A 20,295-nucleotide genomic window follows, 5' to 3' on the forward strand; every position below is an offset into this window, starting at 1 on the left:
GTGAGGTTAGCGGACTTTCTGAGCTATTAGCACATGAAAGGAAGGATCCAGAAACAATGTAAGTAATGTGGAACACAAATAACTCCCAAGAATTTAAACACCCAGTTCTAGAGAAGTGGGCAACTAGAGACCCATTATGACAGATGTCACCTTATTTAGGCCCTTCACAAGAAGGAGTGCTATAAAGAATTCTACTGAACCCCAGGGCTATGCTGAACAGTGATACTAGGTAATGATGTTGGACGCTTAGAAAGGGAAACTGAGAAGTTGTAATATTCATACCCATTGTAGGAGCTGGTGACTTACAACATGGTGATATTTTCTATGTCTTAAGACTGAGGAAGATGGACGTTCATTTCATCAAGAGCTCAGAATCTTATCTGCCTATACCTACACTGCCTCTATCTACCTACCTATCTACCTATCTATCTATCTACCTATCTATCTATCTATCTACCTACCTACCTACCTACCTACCTACCTATCTATCTAGTGTAGGTAACCTATTACCTACACACCTACACTTTGGAACAAAGGGAGCTATATTGTCCAATAGCAGAACAGTGAAAATGCTGGAAGCAGTGATAATCAATCAGACAATACCACGGATTTACAGCTGTGAGTAGTTTTATGTTTATAAATATTGTAGATTAGCATAGGCCTGCTGTATACTGTGGGGCTTGAAACATAGCCCAGGAAGTATATGAGTTTTTCCCCCTGACATTACCAAGGATGTAATTCAGTGAGAAATGAATAATAGTGCCATACGGTTGAGTCCTGTGATATAATCCGAGTAGGCTTCTCAGAATAAATTTTAATCTGTAAAGCTGAATCCAGATACATACTTGGGGATCTGAGGAGGTAAGGTAAGGCGAGGTGTAGGGGAAATGTTGAAAAAGATACAGTATTTTGTTCCTCTAAATCTTTTCAAAAGCTTGACATTTTAATTATTGATTTTTTTTTTCTCTTTCTGCCATCTGGGAAACTGTGGAGGCCTGTTGGGAACAGAACTCCTGAAACGACGAATACGTTTGGAAGGCTGTGGTCCAAAGCTGGTTTTGCTCGCTATAAGCAGGGTCTCCGGAACCAGAGGGAGCATACTGCTCTTCTTAAAATTGAAGGTGTTTGTGCTCGAGATGAAGCTGGGCTCTATCCGGGCAGGAGAGGTGCTTGCGTGTCCAGAGCAGAGAACAACACAGTGACTCCTGGCGGTGAACCGAATAAAACCAGAGTCGTCTGGGGAGAAGTAACTCATGCTCCTGGAAACACTGGCATGGGCGGAGCCAAATTCTGAAGCAGCCTTCCTGCTAAAGCCATTGGCCACAGACTCCGTGTGATGCTGTAGCCCTCAAGGACTTAAACTAACTAAAAAGTAAATAAATTAAGGCGTAGATGTGTTCTCTTGTAAAAAAAAAATTTTTTTTTTTAATTTGAGGGAGAGAGAGCACATGAAAGCGGGGGAGAGGGAAAGAGAGAATCCTAAGCAGACTCCACAACTAGTACAGAGCCTGACATGGGCCTCAATCCCACAACTGTGAGCTCATGACCTGAGCTGAGATCAAGAGTCAGATGTTCAACTGACTAAGTTACCCAGGTGCCCCCAAAGCTTGACATATTAAAAGTATATATGAGCCTATCAACAATAGCCAAACTATGGAAACAGCCCAAATGTCCATCGACTGAAGAATGGATAAAAAAGACGTGGTATGTACACACACACACACACACACACACACGTGCGCACACACACGCACACACACACACACAATGGAATATTACTTGGCAGTCAAAAAGAATGAAATCTTGCAATTTGCAGCAATATTGATGGAACTAGAATGAATTATGCTAAGCGAAATAAGTCCATCAGAGAAACATAAATACCATATGATTTCACTCATATGTGGAATTTAAGAATCAAAACAGATACACATAGAGGAAGGGAAGGAAAAATAAGACAAAAACCGAGAGGGAGGCAAACCATAAGAGACTCCTAAGTACAAAGAACAAATTGAGGGTTGATGGGGGGTATGTGGGGGGATGGACTAGATGGGTGATGGGCATTGAGGAGGGCCCTTGTTGGGATGAGTCCTGGGTGTTGTACTAAACTCTACTCCTGAAACCATTATTGCACTATCTGTTAACTAACTTAGAGTTAAATAAAATTTAAAAAAGTAAAAGTATATATGATCCCATAGTTATCATATAGTTCAGTCTATATTATTACCCTTGAACAATAAATCCTGAGATGCTATCGAAACTTGGACTTGGTTACGTACAGGAAGCTGGGATTTATTAGTTAGAGAAGATGAACTCTGTACTGAGAGTCCAAAAGTCAAATCCCTAACAAGACAGCGAGAACATTTTTATGATAAAAATATCAAGTCTTTTGAAGGAAGAAATAAAAAAAGACCTAATTAGTAAAGTAGGTGTGCAAAATATGGAAGCTGTCGACCCACCGAACCCACGTGGAGTGGAACGGGAAAGAACATGCACAGAGAGAGCTTCCAGAAACCCAGAGCAGACCCTGAGCACCTAAGTCACAGACTTGGAACCTGGCGCGCCGGGCACCTGGTATCTTTAATCATGGGATCTTTGGCAAGTACATTAAAGGAGCAGCAAAAAACAAAGACTTTTTTTTTCAACCCAAAGCATATATAACTGAGTGACTCATATCCTGTGAAAATATAGGTTCACAAAAATTATCATGAATAAGTTAATAGCAAGATATTGAAAAGCATGGAAGTTCAGTGTGGACAGTCTTTTAAGTGAGAACCTGAAGATACAGAGGAAAATCTGGGGTTATTCAGACAAGACACACTGTCAGTAATAGTGCAATCATCGAAAGAGGAAAAAGGAGGCAAGCAGCAGCTGTAAGAGATGTCAGAACTGGGGGTGGAAATAAAAATATCTTTGTATAAGGCGGCGACGGAGAAGCTTAGGAGTACAGGGTCCTTGATGGGCAGGCATGGGAGAGAACGGGGCTGAGAGGCCAGTTGTGGTTTCCTGATTGAAATGAGGAGAAAATGGCTGGAGAATGGCAAATTCTCCATGGCCTCACTGCCTAACTGGGGAATGATACCATGTATAAAAATTACGTATAGTCACTCATAAAATCAGTTCAAATATTTGATCTCTTGTGCAATTCTAGAGAAGAGATTACCCACTAGACAGGGGGGAAATGCATATGCAAATCATCTAAAAATCTGGTACATGGAGAGTGAAGTCTCCAGCTACCTAATAGGTGGCGGGATTTGGTTAGTTTATCGGAGGTGTTCGCACGGTGACCCCTGCTCTCAGCCCCCTCTTGTCCTTGCTTCCTCGGCTGCTGCGACATCATAAGCACTCAGGGAGTGGAACCTTTAGCAGGTAATGACGGCAGCACCGCCAGCTTGCCATGAACGGACACCGGCTCATTCCACAGATGAGCAACTTGCCTGTGCTATGGTTTCCCAGCTGTTTCTTTTCAGGTTGGATGAAACCCACATGAAGTTTACCCTTTTTGACCCTACGCAAGCCATGGTTCCAGGTTGAAGACAGACAGAAGCTTAGGGGGTCAGGAGTGCAGGGCGGGGTACCTTCATGATAAAGAAGAGGGAGATGCTGATGATGACGTTGACCTGTGGGTGGATCCACACGGCCGACCGGCCCAGGCTTCCGGGGTCACCCACATGCTTTACCCAGGTGTTGTTGTCAAACAGGGTGCTGATGGCTTCCCGAGGCATCAGCTGTGAGAGGAAGGAGCAAAGGGGGGCATGTCTGCAAGGATGTTTGGTGCTGGCACTTCGTACCCAACTGATTCTCCTGGGGCACCTGGGGTGGCTCAGTTGGTTAAGCATCTGACTTCAGCTCAGGTTATGATCTCCTGGTTCATGAGTTTGAGCCCTGCATCGGGCTCTCTGCTGTCAGCACAGAGCCTGCTTGGGATTCTGTGTCTCCCTCTCTCTGCCCCTCCCTCTCTCCCAAAATAAATAAATAAATTTAAAACAACCACAACAATGGATTCTCCTGTCTCATTTTTCAAGGGTCTCTCTTGTTCTGTTCTGGGGGAGAGATCCTTTACTTGGGTAAAAGTACATGTGCTCAGAAGCTGAGGGGACGTCTGTGCTGAGGACCCTGCCCTGGCTGGGTCCCCGTCATGAGCTCAGTGACCTGACCCCCACCTCAACCCCCCAGACTCCTTGGAGCTCACCTCTCCGGCCATGAATTGACCCATTCCTGGCGGAAAAGTGAACGAGGCAATGACGAAAGTGATGATTCCAGGATACAGCAAGCGGCTGAAAAAGACACAGATTTAAGCTCCTCCAAGTTAGCCACAGTGGGTGCCACCCTGAGCTGGCAAGCTGGGCCCTAAGTAGCTCATTGCAGCCTCAGCTCTTTATTTTAATTTTTTATTTTATTTTTTTTTAAGAGGGAGAGGGAGGGGCGCCTGGGTGGCTCAGTCGGTTAAGCCTCTGACTTCAGCTCAGGTCAGATCTCACGTTCGTGGGTTCGAGCCCCGCGTCAGGCTCTGTGTTGACCGCTAGCTCAGAGCCTGGAGCCTGCTTCCAGTTCTGTGTCTCCTTCTCTCTCAGCCCCTCCCCCTCTCGTGCTGTCTCTCTCTGTATCAAAAATGAATAAAGAACATTAAAAAAAAGAATTAAAAAAAATAGAGGGAGAGGGAGAGTGGGGTAGGAGGGTGGGGAGGAGGGAGAGAGAGAATCCTAAGCAGGCTCCACCTCCACACTCAGCACAGAGCCCCGTTTAGGGCTCGAGCCCATGAACCATGAGAGCATGACCTGAGCTGAAAGCAAGAGTCACACGCTCAGTTGACTGGGCCACCCAGGTGTCCCAGCCTCAGCTCTTTAAACACAGAATGTTCTTGCCACCAAAAAGCAATCTTTAATGGGCAAACCACACCGTTCTCTCCCTATGTGGAATATCAGGGCTTCTGTGTTTTATCACAAGCCATGTGAAGGCATTTACAGCCTCTGAGAAAGATTAAAAGGGAGAGGCTCACGGAGAAAGCAGAAAGTAAATGGGCAGGACACAGAAGGGCAGTGACTCACTGCTTCGCCAGAAACCGGCTAAGGGCCTTGTGCCTTCGGACACCAAGCATGACTTGGCGATGCAGGTACACAAACACAGCTCCCAGGAACCCACAGCAAATCCTGAGGGCGCAAGGGATACAGCGATGGAACCCTCATCCCCGACCTGGCTGTGGCAGGGAGACGAATACCAGGTGCCCATCCCTCCCCCGCAATCCACCTTATCCCCGCCTGCCCCCACTTCTTCCAGCTGGGGCCCCTCCCAGCCCAAAGCGGCACCCTGCCCCCACCCCCAGCTCACCACTCCCAGTGCAGGTGACCCCGAGCCCACTGACCCGATGATGGCAAAGGCTGGGAGTTCCTGAAGATCGAAGGGGAAATCCATTCGGAAGTTGGTTCTGAAGAGGGCAGTGATGGTGACTGTGGGATAGAAAGGCATCATGGTTGGAGCACCTGGATGGCTCAGTTGGTTAAGTGGCCGACTTCGGCTCAGGTCATGATCTCACAGTCTGTGGGTTCGAGCCCCACATCAGGCTCTGTGCTGACAGCTCAGAGCCTGGAGCCTGCTTCAGATTCTTTGTCTCCCTCTCTCTCTGCCCCTCCCCTGCTCATGCTCTGTCTCTCTCTCTCTCAAAATAAAATAAAGACATAAAAAATATTTTTAAAAAAAGGCATCATGGTGGGAGTGCCACAGAGACGCAAAGGGAAGCCAGAGTCATCAACTTCCTCCTCCAAGGTCAATGTCACCCTTCCACTGAATTTCCAGTGTTTATGCCTGAACACTGCCCTTCCACCCCGTGATCCATGACCTATACCTTTGCTCTATATCCTTGAGCCCTCTTCCCAAATAATGCCATCCGCCCTGTTTCCCAGTTACCGGCATCCTTGTTCCACACGGCCAGCACGCGGAAAACAAAGGCACTGAACGTGGCCGCGAAGAATCCTCGCCAGTAGTTCCGCACAGCAAAGTAGGTGGAGGTGACCTCGATGCTAAACAGCACTCCTGCAGGGGCATGGAGGTCAGGGGCAGATGGAGTGAGAGGCTCTCCCCCAGCCCCCAATCAGAGGGGAAGCAGTAGTGAGAAGTCATAGCCTCCCGGAAGCTCACGCTCTAAAACAGACAGGTGCTAGTGCTGATAGTTGTTTGCGGCTGGGGATGTGGTCCAATAAGATACAGAGAGGAGCAGGGGGCGGGGTCCTCAACCCACAAACCAGGAGGGTCAGGTGGTCCCACCCTCTCTCTCCCTTAGAAGGTAGGGTTGGTGGGATTCTCGATTGACAGATAGCCACAGGGACTTAAGGGTTGTTGAAAAGTTTCTGCAGAGAAGTTATGGGAGAGAACATTTCCAGAGCAGGTGCTCAGCAGGGCAGCCAGGCAGAGCTCAGGACACCGGGGACTCTGCTTTACATTCCCTCCAACCTCTCCTCCCTCCTCCCAGGTGCCATACTCTTTAAGGCAAACTTTGTAAGGAACAAATAAGAAAAATGAACATGAGAAACCTTCATGAGAGCTGACAATACTCACTATTCCAAGAAAAGAAGGGATTCATCAAAGTGTTAAAATAAATTAATATTAGGCGTGCTTGGGTGGCTCAGTCGGTTGAGTATCCGACTTTTGATTTTGGATCAGGCCATGATCCCAGGGTCGTGGGATCAAGCCCCATGCATGCACACTGAGTGTGGAGCCTGCTTAAGATTCATTTTCTCTCTCTCTCTCTCTCTCTCTCTCTCTCTCTCCTCTCCCCCTCCCCTGTGCATGCTTGCCGTCTCTCAAATAAAAAAAATTAATATTAAAAACCTGATGTAAAAGAACAAAAACAAAGGGAAGAACCAAGAGGCTAGGAGTTAAAAACAATTTTTGCTTAAGAAAAGGTGAGTGGGGCGGAAGGAAAGCTAACTCAAAGGCCTACATAGCTCTGTTTCTGAGAGCAGGTGCTGGAGCGGAAAACGAGGAGGTCAATACGCAGAATGACAGCAAGCATGGGAGGGACAAAGTGAGGAAGGCCAGTGAGGGCAGAAAAGCGAGACTCAATAGATGGCAAAGAAAATAACCTTTGAATGTATTAAGAATAAGGAAGTAGACTTTGATTAGATGCAGGGTAAGTTGATGGCAAGAAGAGCTAGCTAAGCCTCATCTTTATGGAAAACGAGGAAGAGAAACCAGAAAAAATGCAGCATAGATGAATGGAGAAGAGACCCGGCCCCCAGAGAGACCAGCAACCAGATAAGGTGCGTCTCTTTTCCCCCCATGGTGGACCGTTGCTGGCCTGAGACCCCTCAGGTGGTGGCTTCCATCCTCGCCAATTTTTTCCTCCCTGTTCTACATGCAAAGTCACCTCTCTGGAACCCCCCAGGACCTTCCTGCTCTGTTTCACAGCTGACAGTCAATAGTTAGAGTAAGTTACTTGCACCAAGAAGATGGCGGCCTAATTGTTACCCCCTCACAGAGTAGCTGCAGCATTTTGGCCGAGGGTCCCTAGCGGTCAGCTGAAACGTCACCTTCTCTGGGAAGGCATTCCCAGCGCCCCTCAGTCAGGTAGAAACAGCTTACTGGCTCAGACTTTTGGACTGTTTGAACACTTGCCACTTGCAGATGTCATTATGTGTTTCCATCTCTGAGGTTCCCCCTAGGTTCGAAAGTTCCTTGGAACTCACCACCTACTACAATGCCTGGCACATCATCAGGGCTTATTGTCTGTTCTGTGGAAGAACAGGAGAGGAAGGGGAGGAAAGAGAACAAGAGAGAGCAGAGCGGGTGAAATTTCAGAGGGCAGAGCGGGGGAAGGGGGAATCGGGGGCAGCTAGGGCTGCCAGCTACCCTTTCTGCCCCTGCTCCTCAAATCACATCCGGTAAGGCAGCTGCCTCTGCTGCTGAAAGGAGGATTTGACACAGGGTGGGGGAAGTCTCTCTCCTTCTCTTTTTCTTTACCAGTAATAAGACAAAGTCAGCTTTGATTTATTGGGGTGTAAGCTATATGACTTACGAATATTTTACAACCATATTTTGAAACCCTAGGCTAGATTTTCTTTCCTACGATGTGGTTCTGGGATGCCTTTCCCAGCAGTCTGTCACTCTACACTCAGGAATGAGAACTGATTTTAATATTAATCTGAGCCAAACAGAAAATGTGCTGCTGAAAGCAAACAAAGCATTAAAAACACAAACAGCTTTTGGAAACTCTCCTGTCTCTAAGGCTCCATGGCACAGCTCTCTTCTGCCACCCTGGAAGTTCCCTGTTCTCCCCTCGGGCTCCTTTGCCTCTGCCCAGGCCAGGGCCTTGACCTTGGTCTCCTGTTCCTGCTCCTCACAGACACACTTTCTCAATTTCATTTATGCCTATGGCTTCAACTGTCACCGACATGCTACTGGTTGGCAAAGCGATGTTTTCAGCTCAGTGTCTGGACTTCAGACTCAACAATCCAGCCACCTGGTCGGTATTACTCGGATACGCCACTGGGTCTTCAAACTCAGTAGATTTAAAGTAAGATTGATCAATGTCTCCAGACCCCGTTTCATGTCCCATATTCCTGTCTTGTTGACTAGCACTGCTGTCCACCCAATTTTCCTTGAAATAAACTTTGGGAGTTGGCCCAGATCCCTTTCTCTCTTATACTTTATAGACTCACATAAAATCAGCGTCCAAGTCACATCAGTTATACTTTCTATCGTCTTTACGTATTAACCTCTTCTCTCTTCTGCCTCCGTCCAGTTCAGTCTCTCATCATTTAGCATCAGGGCTTTGACAATAGTCTTCTCGTTAACCTTGGACTTAATCCTGTTAATCCACAGGCTGGTCCTACTCTGCACACATCTGCCGGAGGGACTGGATGGATGTGCTGGGCTTGTCCTGTGTCCCTCACTTCCTTGTACAGAATTCTTCCCTGACTCCCGTTCCCTGTGACAACACCGCCTAAAGTCCAATCTGTGAGATCCTGAGAGTCTCATGAGACGTTCCTTGCAGAAGGGAGTCTGGGAAATGCTGTGTCGGAGCCGCGTTTTGCATATTCACAAAGCACGCCAGCACATCCAACATTCTGATAACTCTTCCAGTTTAAAGAACTAGCTGTTTCACACAGTATTTTCCAACTTATTTGACCTTGGAACACTTTTCACAGGTTACCTCTATTAACGCTATGGAGAGCTATGTTCTGTAGAGCACATTTGGACAAATTGTGGCCTAGAGAATAGAATCCACATTCTTGTGTGTGGCCTATGAGGACCTTCACGATTCATGATTTCCTTCCTTCATGGGTTCCCTGTGCAGACTCATTTCCTGTTCCCGTTTCCTCTAGCGATGCTCTCAGCTACTGTGATTACAAACCCCCAATCTTGACTTTGTGATGTGGTTTCTTCTGCCCAGAGTACCCTGTCCTCACCATCTTCCTTGCACTTTGCCCCAACTGTCACTGAGACGCTTCCCTGGGTGCGCGGTGATGATCGGGTTATCCGCCCGTCTACCCTGTCAGCTCTGAGCACCTGGACAACAGGATCCAGCACACCCAGAGGCGACACAGCACAGGGACATGTGACCGAAGCAAAAAGATGTCTGTCATTTTAGTAGGATGTTGAAGCAGATTTCTTTCATCAGTGTAAGGAATTAAGAGTTGGCTATATAATGAATAAATTATCATTTTACTAACTTTTTTCTTTCAGGATCATTCTATGTTTTGAAAAGAGAAAAATAATCAAATGATCCTATCTTCCAGGATATTTGTTTTTAATTTAAAAAAAATTTATTTGAGAGAGAGAGAGAGAGCACACACACAAGTGGGAGAGAGGGAGAGAGAATCTCAAACAGGCTCCACACTCAGCACAGAACCCAATGCGGGGCTTGATCCCAAGACCCTGGGATCATGACCTGAGTTGAAATCGAGTCAGATGCTCAACCGACTGAGCCACCCAGGCGCCCCCTGAAAATGTCATTTTAAGTTTTCAGTCCTGAACCTTTTCTCAGCTCAGGAGCATGGTTTTATCTGTACCCCTCTTGTCATCTTCCCTATATTCTACGCTGGGCCAAGAGAAACCTTCCTCATACATCCTAGACATTCCAGTTTTATGCAAAAAAATACACAGTCTCCTCATTTTAAAATAATCTGGCTGATTAAAAACAAAAAATCTAAAAAGTCCACCTGTCTGAAAATGCTTTTTAGACCTTCTGGATTTGTAAGGCAAAAAGAGAAAGTAAAGGTAAAAGTGGGTACACACGTTCAGTGTGAATGTCTAATGTGTAGGGAAATTCAAACCCACTGATGTGTGTGCGGAAATTCAAACGCACCCCTCACTCATGGGGACTAGGGACTTTAATGACGAGAGCTGACACCAGAGGACAGACAGGACGCTGGCTGATTTTATGCTGTGCGAGCCGGCACAGCGTCAGGACAAGCAAGTGTGACACACTTCCATTCCTTCTGAACCCTTCTCTGTAAGAGATTCCTGAGCTGAGGCGCATGAGCTACTGGTGCCCTCCTCTATGGAGGGGCTGGTTCCACTTTCATAACCGAAAAGCTACCTCTGAAGCTGTTGTGTTTAAAGAGCATATGCTTTTCCTGCAAGTTTGTTTCCCCAATTGTTTCAACGTGGTGCCCTTTTTTATCACCAATGGTTCCGAAGAATGAATGATCCAGGTGGTCCCTCCTGAGTTAATCTTGTTACAACTGACACTCACCCCTAGTAAGTAGACGGTTAAGGCTACTTTCTCTGCCCGTGTGCATTTGTTAGTGATCCAGGACAGAGAAAAGCTGCCCCTTGCCTTTCATGCGCAGAGAGAACTAATCTCAGGTTTAAGTTGCTGTCTGGAAGCAAAGGTGCTTTAATTCCCATCCGCACACCCTCTTTAAAGCTGACCATTAGTCTGAATAAAGCCCTGAACCCCCGTGTCCTTGAAAACACGCACAGATGAAGTTGTCCCTTGGAGAACACACTACATAAGGTCCCCTGTTAGAAGACGTAACAAGTGGAGGACAAACTGTCCAACAATACCGACAGGCTTTATTGGTTACAAGGAGGGGACCGTGGGGACTGCCTTGGTTTTCATTCCTAGCTCTACCTCTTGCTAACGGGCTGGCCTTGCTCGAGTCGCTTACCCTCTCTGTGATCAGTTTTCTCCTCCCTCTCCTCTGCGCTGTCGGTCTCATACAGGTTTTAGCGGGAGTAAATGTAAAGTGCTTAGAACATCACCAGCACGTGGTAAATGCTCGCTAAATGTCTGTTCTTGTCATACTTTTGTTTTAACAGGCAGTACTGCACTTGGGGGGCAGGGCCAAGCAGTGGACTGATGTAGGAGGGGGTAAATCACTTGCCTCCAAGTGGTGTCCCAAAACAACAGCCAACTCCCACAGCACAGCCCACCGTCAGCATGTCAGTGTAATAGTATGGCTGCTACTAGGGGAGAGAGAGACAGACAGACAGAGAGATGGGGGGTGGGACAGGGAAGGGGAGCAGAGAGGAATGGAGAACAGGCAAGGGTGGGGAATAAGGCAGAAAGAGTGGCTTAAGTCCTGGGGACCCACAGTGGTCCCGTCTCCCCCAGCGATTCCCAGGCCAAAAGAAACTCAGTTAGTTTGGCAAACAGGAAGGGACCTCATAGGGCAAGCCAAACATAGAAACTGAAATAAAAGGTAAATATATGGAAGGTAGGTAAGCCAATAAATGATCATCAGAGAGGGGCTGGAGATGGGGACAACTCGGGCAGGAAGTGTCAATAGCAAGAGAAACAGAGAGGACTTCAGACAGATGGTACCAATAAAAGCCTGCATAAAGTAGCCGCCAGCCACGAAGGAACGCGCACAGCCCTTTGGTAGAAAAGCGTGGGCACCTGGAACCCAGGGGCTGTGATCCGGGGTCACTCCTTGAACGCCCGCCCACTAGTCCCTCCAGCGAGCACCCTCTCCACCGGGAAGCTTAGACAGCCACTCAAACCCCCTTCCAGGTTGTGCTCTGGGGTAGGGAGGAAGTGAGACTTGCCTCCGATAGGGGCTGCAAAGCAGCATCCCACGCCCACCGCGCAGGCCGGCACCAGGAGATCAAGCTGCCCAGACACGGTCTGCAACAGAGAAGCACGCGGGACCAGGAGGGTGGAGGGCTGGGGCTGGCAGCACTGCTTTCGAGGGATGGGGTGGGGGTGGGGGGGGACCAGGAAGACACAGGGAAGCAAGGAATTGGGGGGAGCACTGATGCGGGGCAGCATGGGAGCAGGTGGGCCTGCAGGCCCTGGGGAGCCGGGGCGCAGGTCGAGAAGGGCGGCCACGGGAAGGCTGAGGCACGTGGGTGGGGGGATGTGTGGGGAGAGTAAAAGAGCGTGGGTTAGCGCGACGCCCCCTTTCAGCATCACGGCCAGCCCAGAGCAAAGGCAGCCCTCCCGCTGCCCTAAACACACAGTCCCTCCCTCATTTTACTTGCTCAACCTTACCTCATATACCCCGCAGAACATGGACATGAACCTGCTGAGGACAGCAGCACAGATGCTGGCGATGTGCACAAATGGGCCCTGGGACAGAGAGGGAGGTGAGGGGTCAGGCGCAGACGGGAGGCCGTGGGGCTTTCAGGCGACAAGCTTTATGGCTTCAGGCACTGAGCTGGGTGCCAGGAATGCAGCAGCGAGACAGACAGAGGGTCTGCCCCTTCATCCCAGAGGGGAAGGGAGGGGATGGACCAGCATTTCAGGGGGGCTGCGGGTGGGGAAAACGAGAAAGGGTGAGGGGATAGAGAGAGGCAGACAGGCTAGGGTGTGATACGGCTGTAGAGAAGGCACTCGGGTTGGTCACAATCGGGTAGTGTCTCCATTGAAATGAGGCGGTGAGCCATGTGGGTGTCAGGAGGGAGACCGCTCCAGGCTGCGCCCTGGGACGGGGATGGCTTGTGTAATTGAGGGACAGGAAGACCCTGTCACCCAAACACAGTGAACAAGGGGTGACTTGGGAGAGCAGAAGACCTGTCAGAATGACACCGAATCAGCACAGGTCTCCTAGGCCCCAGTGAGAGGCCTTTGCCCTAGATGTTTAGAAGACCGGAAAGCAGACGTCCCTAAGCAGAGGCCAGCCAGTACTGATGCCACTGTGAAAAGATGACTCTGGCTGCCCTGTGCATTCCCGACTGTGGCCCGGCAAGAATGCACGTGAGTATAACTCTGGGGAAAAAAACCCAAACAGCTTCTCTACGGGATTCAGCTTCCATATATTAAAACAAGGAAACTGGTCTGAGTGTCTCCAAGGTAGTGGTCCTCCATTGGGTGAGATCCCCGCCCTGCCCTGCCCCAGGGAAATTTGCCACTACCTGGCGACATTCTGATTCTCGAAACTAGGGGGCCCTCCTAACATCTAGGGAGTAGAGGCCAGGGATCTGCTAAACCTCCCGCAATGTGGAGAGCAGCCCCCCAGAACCAAGAATTACCCGACCCAGAATGTCCACAGTGCCCAGGCTGGGAGACTCTGCTCGAAGGCGCTGCCGGCTCAGACTTCTGTTATTCTGCCCCAGGCCTGGGGCCTTCCCAAGTATTCCCCCTCCCTGACGCACCCTGGCTCTGGCTCGTCCCCACGCCAGGTCGGCAGCTCCCTCCGGGCTCAGTGCTGCCCTCTGCTGGAGTATCAGTGGACTCACCTCTTTCCCCACAGGAATGCCACTGCCCAGCCCTGCAGTGAGGGCCACAACCTTGGCCACAAAGGCCTTGAGGGTGAGATATTCCTTCAGGATGACCCCACGGAGTATTGTCTTCATCTCAGGGATCCCGGAACCTAGAAGGGTCAAAGAGTGATTATGTGCTGCTTCCTGCTAGAGGTTAAAAGGCAGACAGTTGGAGGTGGTGATGGGAGTGGGTGGGGAGGCAATGGCAAGGCAGGAAGAAGGGCAGTGGATCGGGCTGAGTGAGGGAGAAAGCAGACTGGAAGGGTGTACAGGCCAAAGAGATTACACTGATGACATGACGGGGTAGGATGGGGTGGGGATGGGCGGGGGGGGGGGCGGATTTCTCACCAACTGCCTGGGGAGAGATGAGGTGGCAAAAGAGGGCGCTGAAGAGGATGAGCGTTAGTGGGAAGGTGACCCAGACCAGGTACTGCAGAGGCAGGTTGGGCTGCATCTGGTAATAGGTCCACTTGTAGGCTGCAGAGACACGTGCCCGGGCTCAGTCCCAGCATGGCGGGATGTCACCGCACCCCCCACGGTGCAGCACATCACAGTGTGCAAGGAGCGACCTCACGCCCTGCCTATCCCGTCTGCCCTCACCACATGGTACTGCTCTCACTGGACACAAAGGAGCCTGAGCCCGAGGTGTGCGAGGTGCCGTGACCCGGCCAAGTTCCCACCACTTGTAGGAGGTAGAGTCTGTGGCAGTTCTGTGAACCCCGCTCCTGAGTGCCGGGCCTGCAGGCTGCCCTGGTTTGCCCAGAACGGGGGTGCGCGGGACTCAGGGTGGTCAGTGCCCACACCAGAAAAGCACTGGGGATATGGGGATGAGCTGGTCACCCTACTAGAGGGGCCTGCTTGGCTGGCAGCAGCTGAAGGGGCAGGAGAAGTGGGTCTGGGTCGGGTCTGGCCTTCTCCTGGGCCAGACCTCCTCTGTGCAGCGCCCCCTCCTCCCAAAACATGCCCAACGTATCCCAGGCAGCGACTCTAGAAACGCTAGGAACCGCTGTGCGGGGAGAGGCTGAGGGTAAAGGACCATGTTAGACGTACCCTGAAGGCTTTTGGCACTGACATAATCCATGCTCCAGCTAACCAGAGCCATAAGCAGTCCCAGGAGCACCAGAAAGATCCAGTCTTCTCCTAATTTCCTCCTTACCACGTGTCCCAGGCAGCACATACAGTCTGGGAAGAGGGAAGGACAAAAAATAGCAGCTAACCAGTCACTGCTCTGGGCTGTGACAGAGGACAGGAGCCGAGAAGCTGGGCCCCCGGAGTCTTGTCTACGTGCCCCATTCACTGAGTAGTTTCCCATGGGATGCCTGAGTTCCTTCTGACACTCTCATTTCCTGCGGGTGGCTGGGAGGGAGAGTAGGGGGCGAGGCACGGTGAGAGGGGACAGGGAGGGTCGCCTTTGCTTACCGCTTGGAGGAGGGCAGGGCAGAGGGGAAGCTACATGCAAGGGGGCTTCCCGGTTCTCTTAATCCCTGTGCCTCCTTCCATTCCAGATCCCTTTATCCCGTCCCCAGCACCTTGACATTTAGAATAGTGATCCTCATCCTTGCCGTCCATGCTCTCACTGGAGCCTGTCTTCTGGGGCACCCCCGTGCCCTGCTTCTTGGGTGGGAGCTGCTGTTTGTGATGGCCATAAATCTGGACATAGAGAGAATGGGAAATGTTTTTTTCCCCCCATTGGAGTCCAAAGGAATAGACAGAGGGAAGCACATGGACCCACCGGGAAAACAGCTTTTTAAACTCCTGGCGTTGGGAGCCTCCCGTAGGGTCACTTCGTGATGGTCCCTGCCCTCCGTTCTCCATCTCCGCGCTCCCACTCTTGACGCCTTGACCCACGTATTCATCCTCACCCTCTCTGTCCTCATTTTGGTGGCTGGCAAGGAGGCCAGTTTCTACTCTCAAGTAGAGACACAGGAACTCTGCTAAGGCTGGGCCTCCGTGTTAACCAAGCATTTCATGTGTGACTCCGCTTACTGTGGATCAGCCTCTGCTATCCCAGACCCCTTTCTCTGCACTGGCTTCCCTCCTAGGAATCCCGATGTGACCCATAAGGACAGACTAGCAGGGGACTCTTGGTTTCTCTGCCTTAGTGTGTCTGGCCTCTCTTGAGGCCCCTCAGTTGTGCTGCCAAGTTCAAAGGAAGCCCACCTGCCTCACCTCCCTGTGTTCATGGGCACAAACAGGAAGCAGTCCTGTGAGGGACTTCCCACGGCGGGGTGGCCAGACTCACATGAGGTGGAGAGGGCAGAGCGGCGCCCCTCAGACCTGGGAGCCTTCCGCTCTCGTCCCCATGGAGAGCACATGTGTTTGGGGCAGGGGAGCAAGCGCCCTCACTGCTTTGGGGCTGTCCTCCCCCACTGCACTAGCTCCGTCCTCTGGGGCCAGGGTCAGGCCAGGCCGTGTCGCCAGCTCTGGGAGAGCCCTGGGTGGGAGAGATCTGATTTCACAATATGAGCAGCAGAGTTTACGCCCCAGTTCTGGACAGGAGCACACTCTGCCCAGCCTGCGGCTGTTCTGTCTTCTGGAATGAGGTTGGTGACTGAGGGAGACAGTGTGTCCCTCCCCAAGCTACCTGGCCCAGGAGAGCAGATGCTACCCATGTGGCTTAGCGCACGTCCCTCCACCTGCTGTCTCAGCTGCCTCTGGCCCCAGGCTGGTGGAGGCAAGGAAGGGGACGCAGAGGCGAGGAAGGGGGTCCTCTAAACCAAACCCTGGCTGGGAAACACCCAAGAGAGTCAGATCTGTGCCGGGCCGTTCAAGGCTAAGCACCACATCAGCACAGAGCTGGGGGAGCAGAGGGACAGCTCAAGTGTGAGGGGCGCGCTAGGGGATTCACAGGTACGTAGGGGTGAGGTGAGGAGTGGGAAGGAGAGATGAAGCAATGTAGACACAATGTCGGTAATTGTTAAAGCTGGGTAAGGGGTACATGCGGGTTCATTACGTGCGTCTATTTTTAAGTTTGAAATTTTCCATAATAAAAATGAACAGAGAAGAACATAAGTCCAAACCCCTCTTCTTTGCTTTCAGGCCAGCTCTACTTCCCAAATTAATTCACCATTCCTTTCCATCACGAAGCTTCCTGATACTTTGCCTGGTGTCCCCACACCTTGATGGCATTTCACACTCACCCACCCTGGCAAGTGGTGACTGGTGAGAGGAGGGGGCTTTCTGTCCAATCCCGTCTCGTGTTGCAAGACCAGGCCAGGCCCCACCACTCTGGGAGACCCCTCCCTCCCTTGTCATCCACATCTCCCCTGACTTTGTGTCCCCACCCCCCACTGATTCCCCAGGGGTGCCCTTAGGAACCACCTCCAGGATGATGAGGACTGCGTGTGGATCCTCTTGTCTCCCAGTGCTGCCATTGGCTGCAGGGCCACCCCTTGGCTCTGGGCCCTGTCTGCATCCCCCTCATCACCCCCCCTCCCTGCCATCTTTAGCTAAAAACACCTTTAAAGTCTGGTTTCTGGTCCTGTGCACGCACACTCCCTCACGGACCGTCACCTGCGTGGTATCTGGGGCAGCCTTGCAAGCTTTCCTTCACAGTTGTGCCGTCTGTCCCCTTTTCCGGGCTAGATGTCCGCAGCCCACCCACCTGGTCACCCCTGGTGAGGAAACTGGGAACACACACCTCTACCTCCCCGGGGTGCCTATCACCTGAGAGGTGCTGACTCTATCAACCTTCCCACCCAGAAGTTAGATTTCGGTTCTTGACTCTGGGGAACCTTCCTTTGATCACTGATCTGCAATTTGGCTGTTTCCCCATCTACCCCCGCACCTTTCTTCTGCCCGGTGCGCGCACTGCAGCGGGTCAGCAGGGAGCGAGCTGGTGGTGCCTGCGTGGGGGTGAGGGTGCCAGAGGCAGCTTGCACACACAGAGGTGTGGGCTCCCACGCCAGCCACTTGGGCAGGTTATGTAAGCACAAGCTAGTCAGGCCTGTATGGCTGTGCCTTGCCCCCCTAGGATTCGGGTGTTCTGTTAGTCAGGGTTATGTAAAAGTGCACGGGGATCCCTATACGCACACGCTTGGCTGAGCTCAGCCCTTCGAAGGGTTTTCGTATTTTGAACACATCACCATGTACTTTTTAAAGTTAAAATATAACACTTCTCCCACTTTCCACCTATTTCCTCATTTCCCCCAGAGCCGTCACACAACTGTCTCCCTGATGCCACCGCCCCCGCCCCCCAGGGCTTTACCTGCGTGGGGCGGGTGTTGGGACGGGGGCCCGCGTCCCTCCGGAGCCTGTGCTGAAGGGCCCCATTCTCGGAGGGTAGTCCATAGCTGGTGCAGTGCTCAAAGGGCATATACTGGTACTGGGGGGCACTGCCCCACCAGCTTTGCTCGCCCCCACGCCGCAGGGACTCGGATGGCTCCATGTTCCTTCTCGGGGCCAGGCCTTGGCCTGCTTGCCCCTGGCCTCCCCCAGTACAGCTCCTTAAGCCCGTCCTCTTGCCTGTCCCCAAGGCGTCTGGGGCAGCATGCCCACCCCAGCTATTTATAGCCATCTCCCCGTCACATGACCCCCCCATTGCCACATCTGATCTGCTTGGGGTCGAAGCAGGTGTGAGGGCGGTGCGGGGGAGGGGTTAGGATGAGAACCTGAGGGACAGCCTGCAGGGAGTTCCCTTGGCGGGCCAGCAGCCCTTTCCCCTCCATAGTTACAAGGCGGCTTCCAGCCCCAACCCACTGGGCCCTCTATAAATATTGCCGAGACCAGCATGGAAAGTGGCGTGCTCCCAGACCTGTGTGCTCCCAGGGAGCACTGGCCCTGCACCCTCAAGGTGTCCCGTCCTTGCTTCCCTGGAGGAAAGGGGAGGGGTGGGCACTGGATGGAGGGGGCCTGAGGCCTGGGGACCTGGAAGATAACTCACCGGAGAGAGTAACTGGTGCCTCTCTGCCATCTTTTCCTGTCTAGTTGCTCCCAGCTCAGTATCTTCCCAAGATCGAGTCCTCATCTGGGGGACCAACTCTCCCAGGCCAGCCAGTTCGCGGGTTTCTTCTCCAGCTTTGCTATTTCTATCTGTCAGAGGCCGCTAATAATGCTTTGGGGTCATCCCCTCGACGCCACCCTTATTACCCACTGGGTGTGGGAAGCAGGGGTAACGGCCTTGGGTTCTGGCCTTTCTCCCACTTCCCAGACAGATATGTCAGTCACGAGAGAAGCCTGGACTGTCGGGGAGGGACGGAGCCTCCATGCAGACTGCGGAGCACCTGCCTAGGTCTGTCACGCCAGGTTAGATAACGGGGAGGAGAAGCCAGCCAGGGGCGTGGGGTGGGGAGGGGAGGGAGTGTTTCTCATCACGAGCCCCACACACAAAGATGACAGGGAAGTTCTCTGCTACTCCTCCCTTTCCAGGTCAATAAATAAGTTTTGGCCAAGGCCCAACTACTCTATCTGGCGTCACTTTTTTTAAAGCTGAGTTTCCTAGGACATGCCTTCCCCTGTGAACTCACTATAGAAGAAAAGTTACAAACATGAGCCAAAGCATAGTTTACAATCTGTCACCAAGTGGGGTCCACCCCAGGGTATTCCAAGTTCAGGGACTGCAGGGTACGGACACCCATCACTTGCTCTGCAGTTAAACCTTGATCTCGGCTAAATGGCACTGTCAAAGCAGGGACACGGATGCCATTAAAAGCATGTATTCTAACATAAATCCTACCAGTTGGAAGTCCCATAATCCATGACCAACGATTACGATTACAAATGTGTGCTGGTGTGAGGGCCCGAGGGCTCTGATAGATGCCTTCTCTGCAGTCAGAACGTAAGGAAAGAGATCTAAGGATTTGGCGTGAGATAAAAGGACTCCCTTCTTACTAAGGAGAACAGAGTGCCAAAGTCAAAGCAGACCCTTTGGAGGAGGGGCTTCAGAAACCGAAAACACTGTCACTGTTTGAAGAGGGCACTCGAAGGTAGCCAGTCTCTACACACTCTCAATAATCCTGAGAAACAAGCATCTAACACAATTACTATCTCCTCCCCTTTCCTTAGAAAATCAGGACCTGATTATGGATTCTAGGATTTGAAAGCAGACACCAGTGGGACTGGGAAAATCAGCACTCCACCACGCCCAGGAGAAACATCAGCTTGTCAAGTAGAAAAACCAGATTCTGAAATCTGCCGCTGCTAATGCTGAAGGCAAGGATTTGTGAATAATTTATCTTGAGTTTGACATCGGAATTAGTTAAAATCTCATAGGTTACCATCTTTAAGAGAACAAGAAAATAAAATGTCAGGGTGCCTGGATGGCTTGGTTGGAGGAGTGTGAGACCTCAGGATTTTACGTTCAAGCCCCACGATGACTGTTGATTACTTAAAATTAATGTAAAGTCTTCAAAAAAAGAAAACAAGATGTGAACTATGTCCACCCCCTACCGAGCAAACGATAGGTACAAGGCTTGGGTTCTTATTTGGAAGATGGGTTTTCAGGGAATTCTGTGAAAAGCTCTACAATTTGGAAACAAATTTATAAGCACGCATGCATTCTATGAGGTATGTATACTGTGTAAGGAATGAATTCTTCTGAGGTTTTGAATGTTTTTTTTTAAGTTTATTACTTTGTTTTTGAGAGAGAAAGAGACAGTGTGAGTGGGAGAGGGCCAGAGAGGGAGGGAGGGAGAGAATTCCATGCAGGCTCTG

At 51.0% G+C, this 20,295-nt stretch overlaps 1 protein-coding gene across 1 annotated transcript in view; it reads right to left on the minus strand.

Moving 5' to 3' along the window:
- Positions 1–18,085, minus strand: part of CLCN1 (chloride voltage-gated channel 1) — a 33,130-nt gene extending 15,045 nt beyond the window's left edge. Inside the window, exons 1-12 of the mRNA XM_029922264.1 lie at positions 17,852–18,085; positions 15,174–15,294; positions 14,695–14,826; positions 13,993–14,121; positions 13,621–13,754; positions 12,434–12,511; positions 11,325–11,403; positions 5,902–6,027; positions 5,360–5,444; positions 5,046–5,147; positions 4,190–4,274; positions 3,576–3,725 (exon numbers count right to left, since the gene is read on the minus strand). Of these exons, the coding sequence (XP_029778124.1) occupies positions 3,576–3,725; positions 4,190–4,274; positions 5,046–5,147; positions 5,360–5,444; positions 5,902–6,027; positions 11,325–11,403; positions 12,434–12,511; positions 13,621–13,754; positions 13,993–14,121; positions 14,695–14,826; positions 15,174–15,294; positions 17,852–18,031 (1,401 nt within the window). The 5' untranslated portion in view covers positions 18,032–18,085. The remainder of the gene's footprint in view (positions 1–3,575; positions 3,726–4,189; positions 4,275–5,045; positions 5,148–5,359; positions 5,445–5,901; positions 6,028–11,324; positions 11,404–12,433; positions 12,512–13,620; positions 13,755–13,992; positions 14,122–14,694; positions 14,827–15,173; positions 15,295–17,851) is intronic.
- Between the last annotated feature and the right edge of the window lie 2,210 nt (positions 18,086–20,295).

This window comes from Suricata suricatta, chromosome 2, assembly GCF_006229205.1.
Source record: "Suricata suricatta isolate VVHF042 chromosome 2, meerkat_22Aug2017_6uvM2_HiC, whole genome shotgun sequence".
NCBI lineage: Eukaryota > Metazoa > Chordata > Mammalia > Carnivora > Herpestidae > Suricata > Suricata suricatta.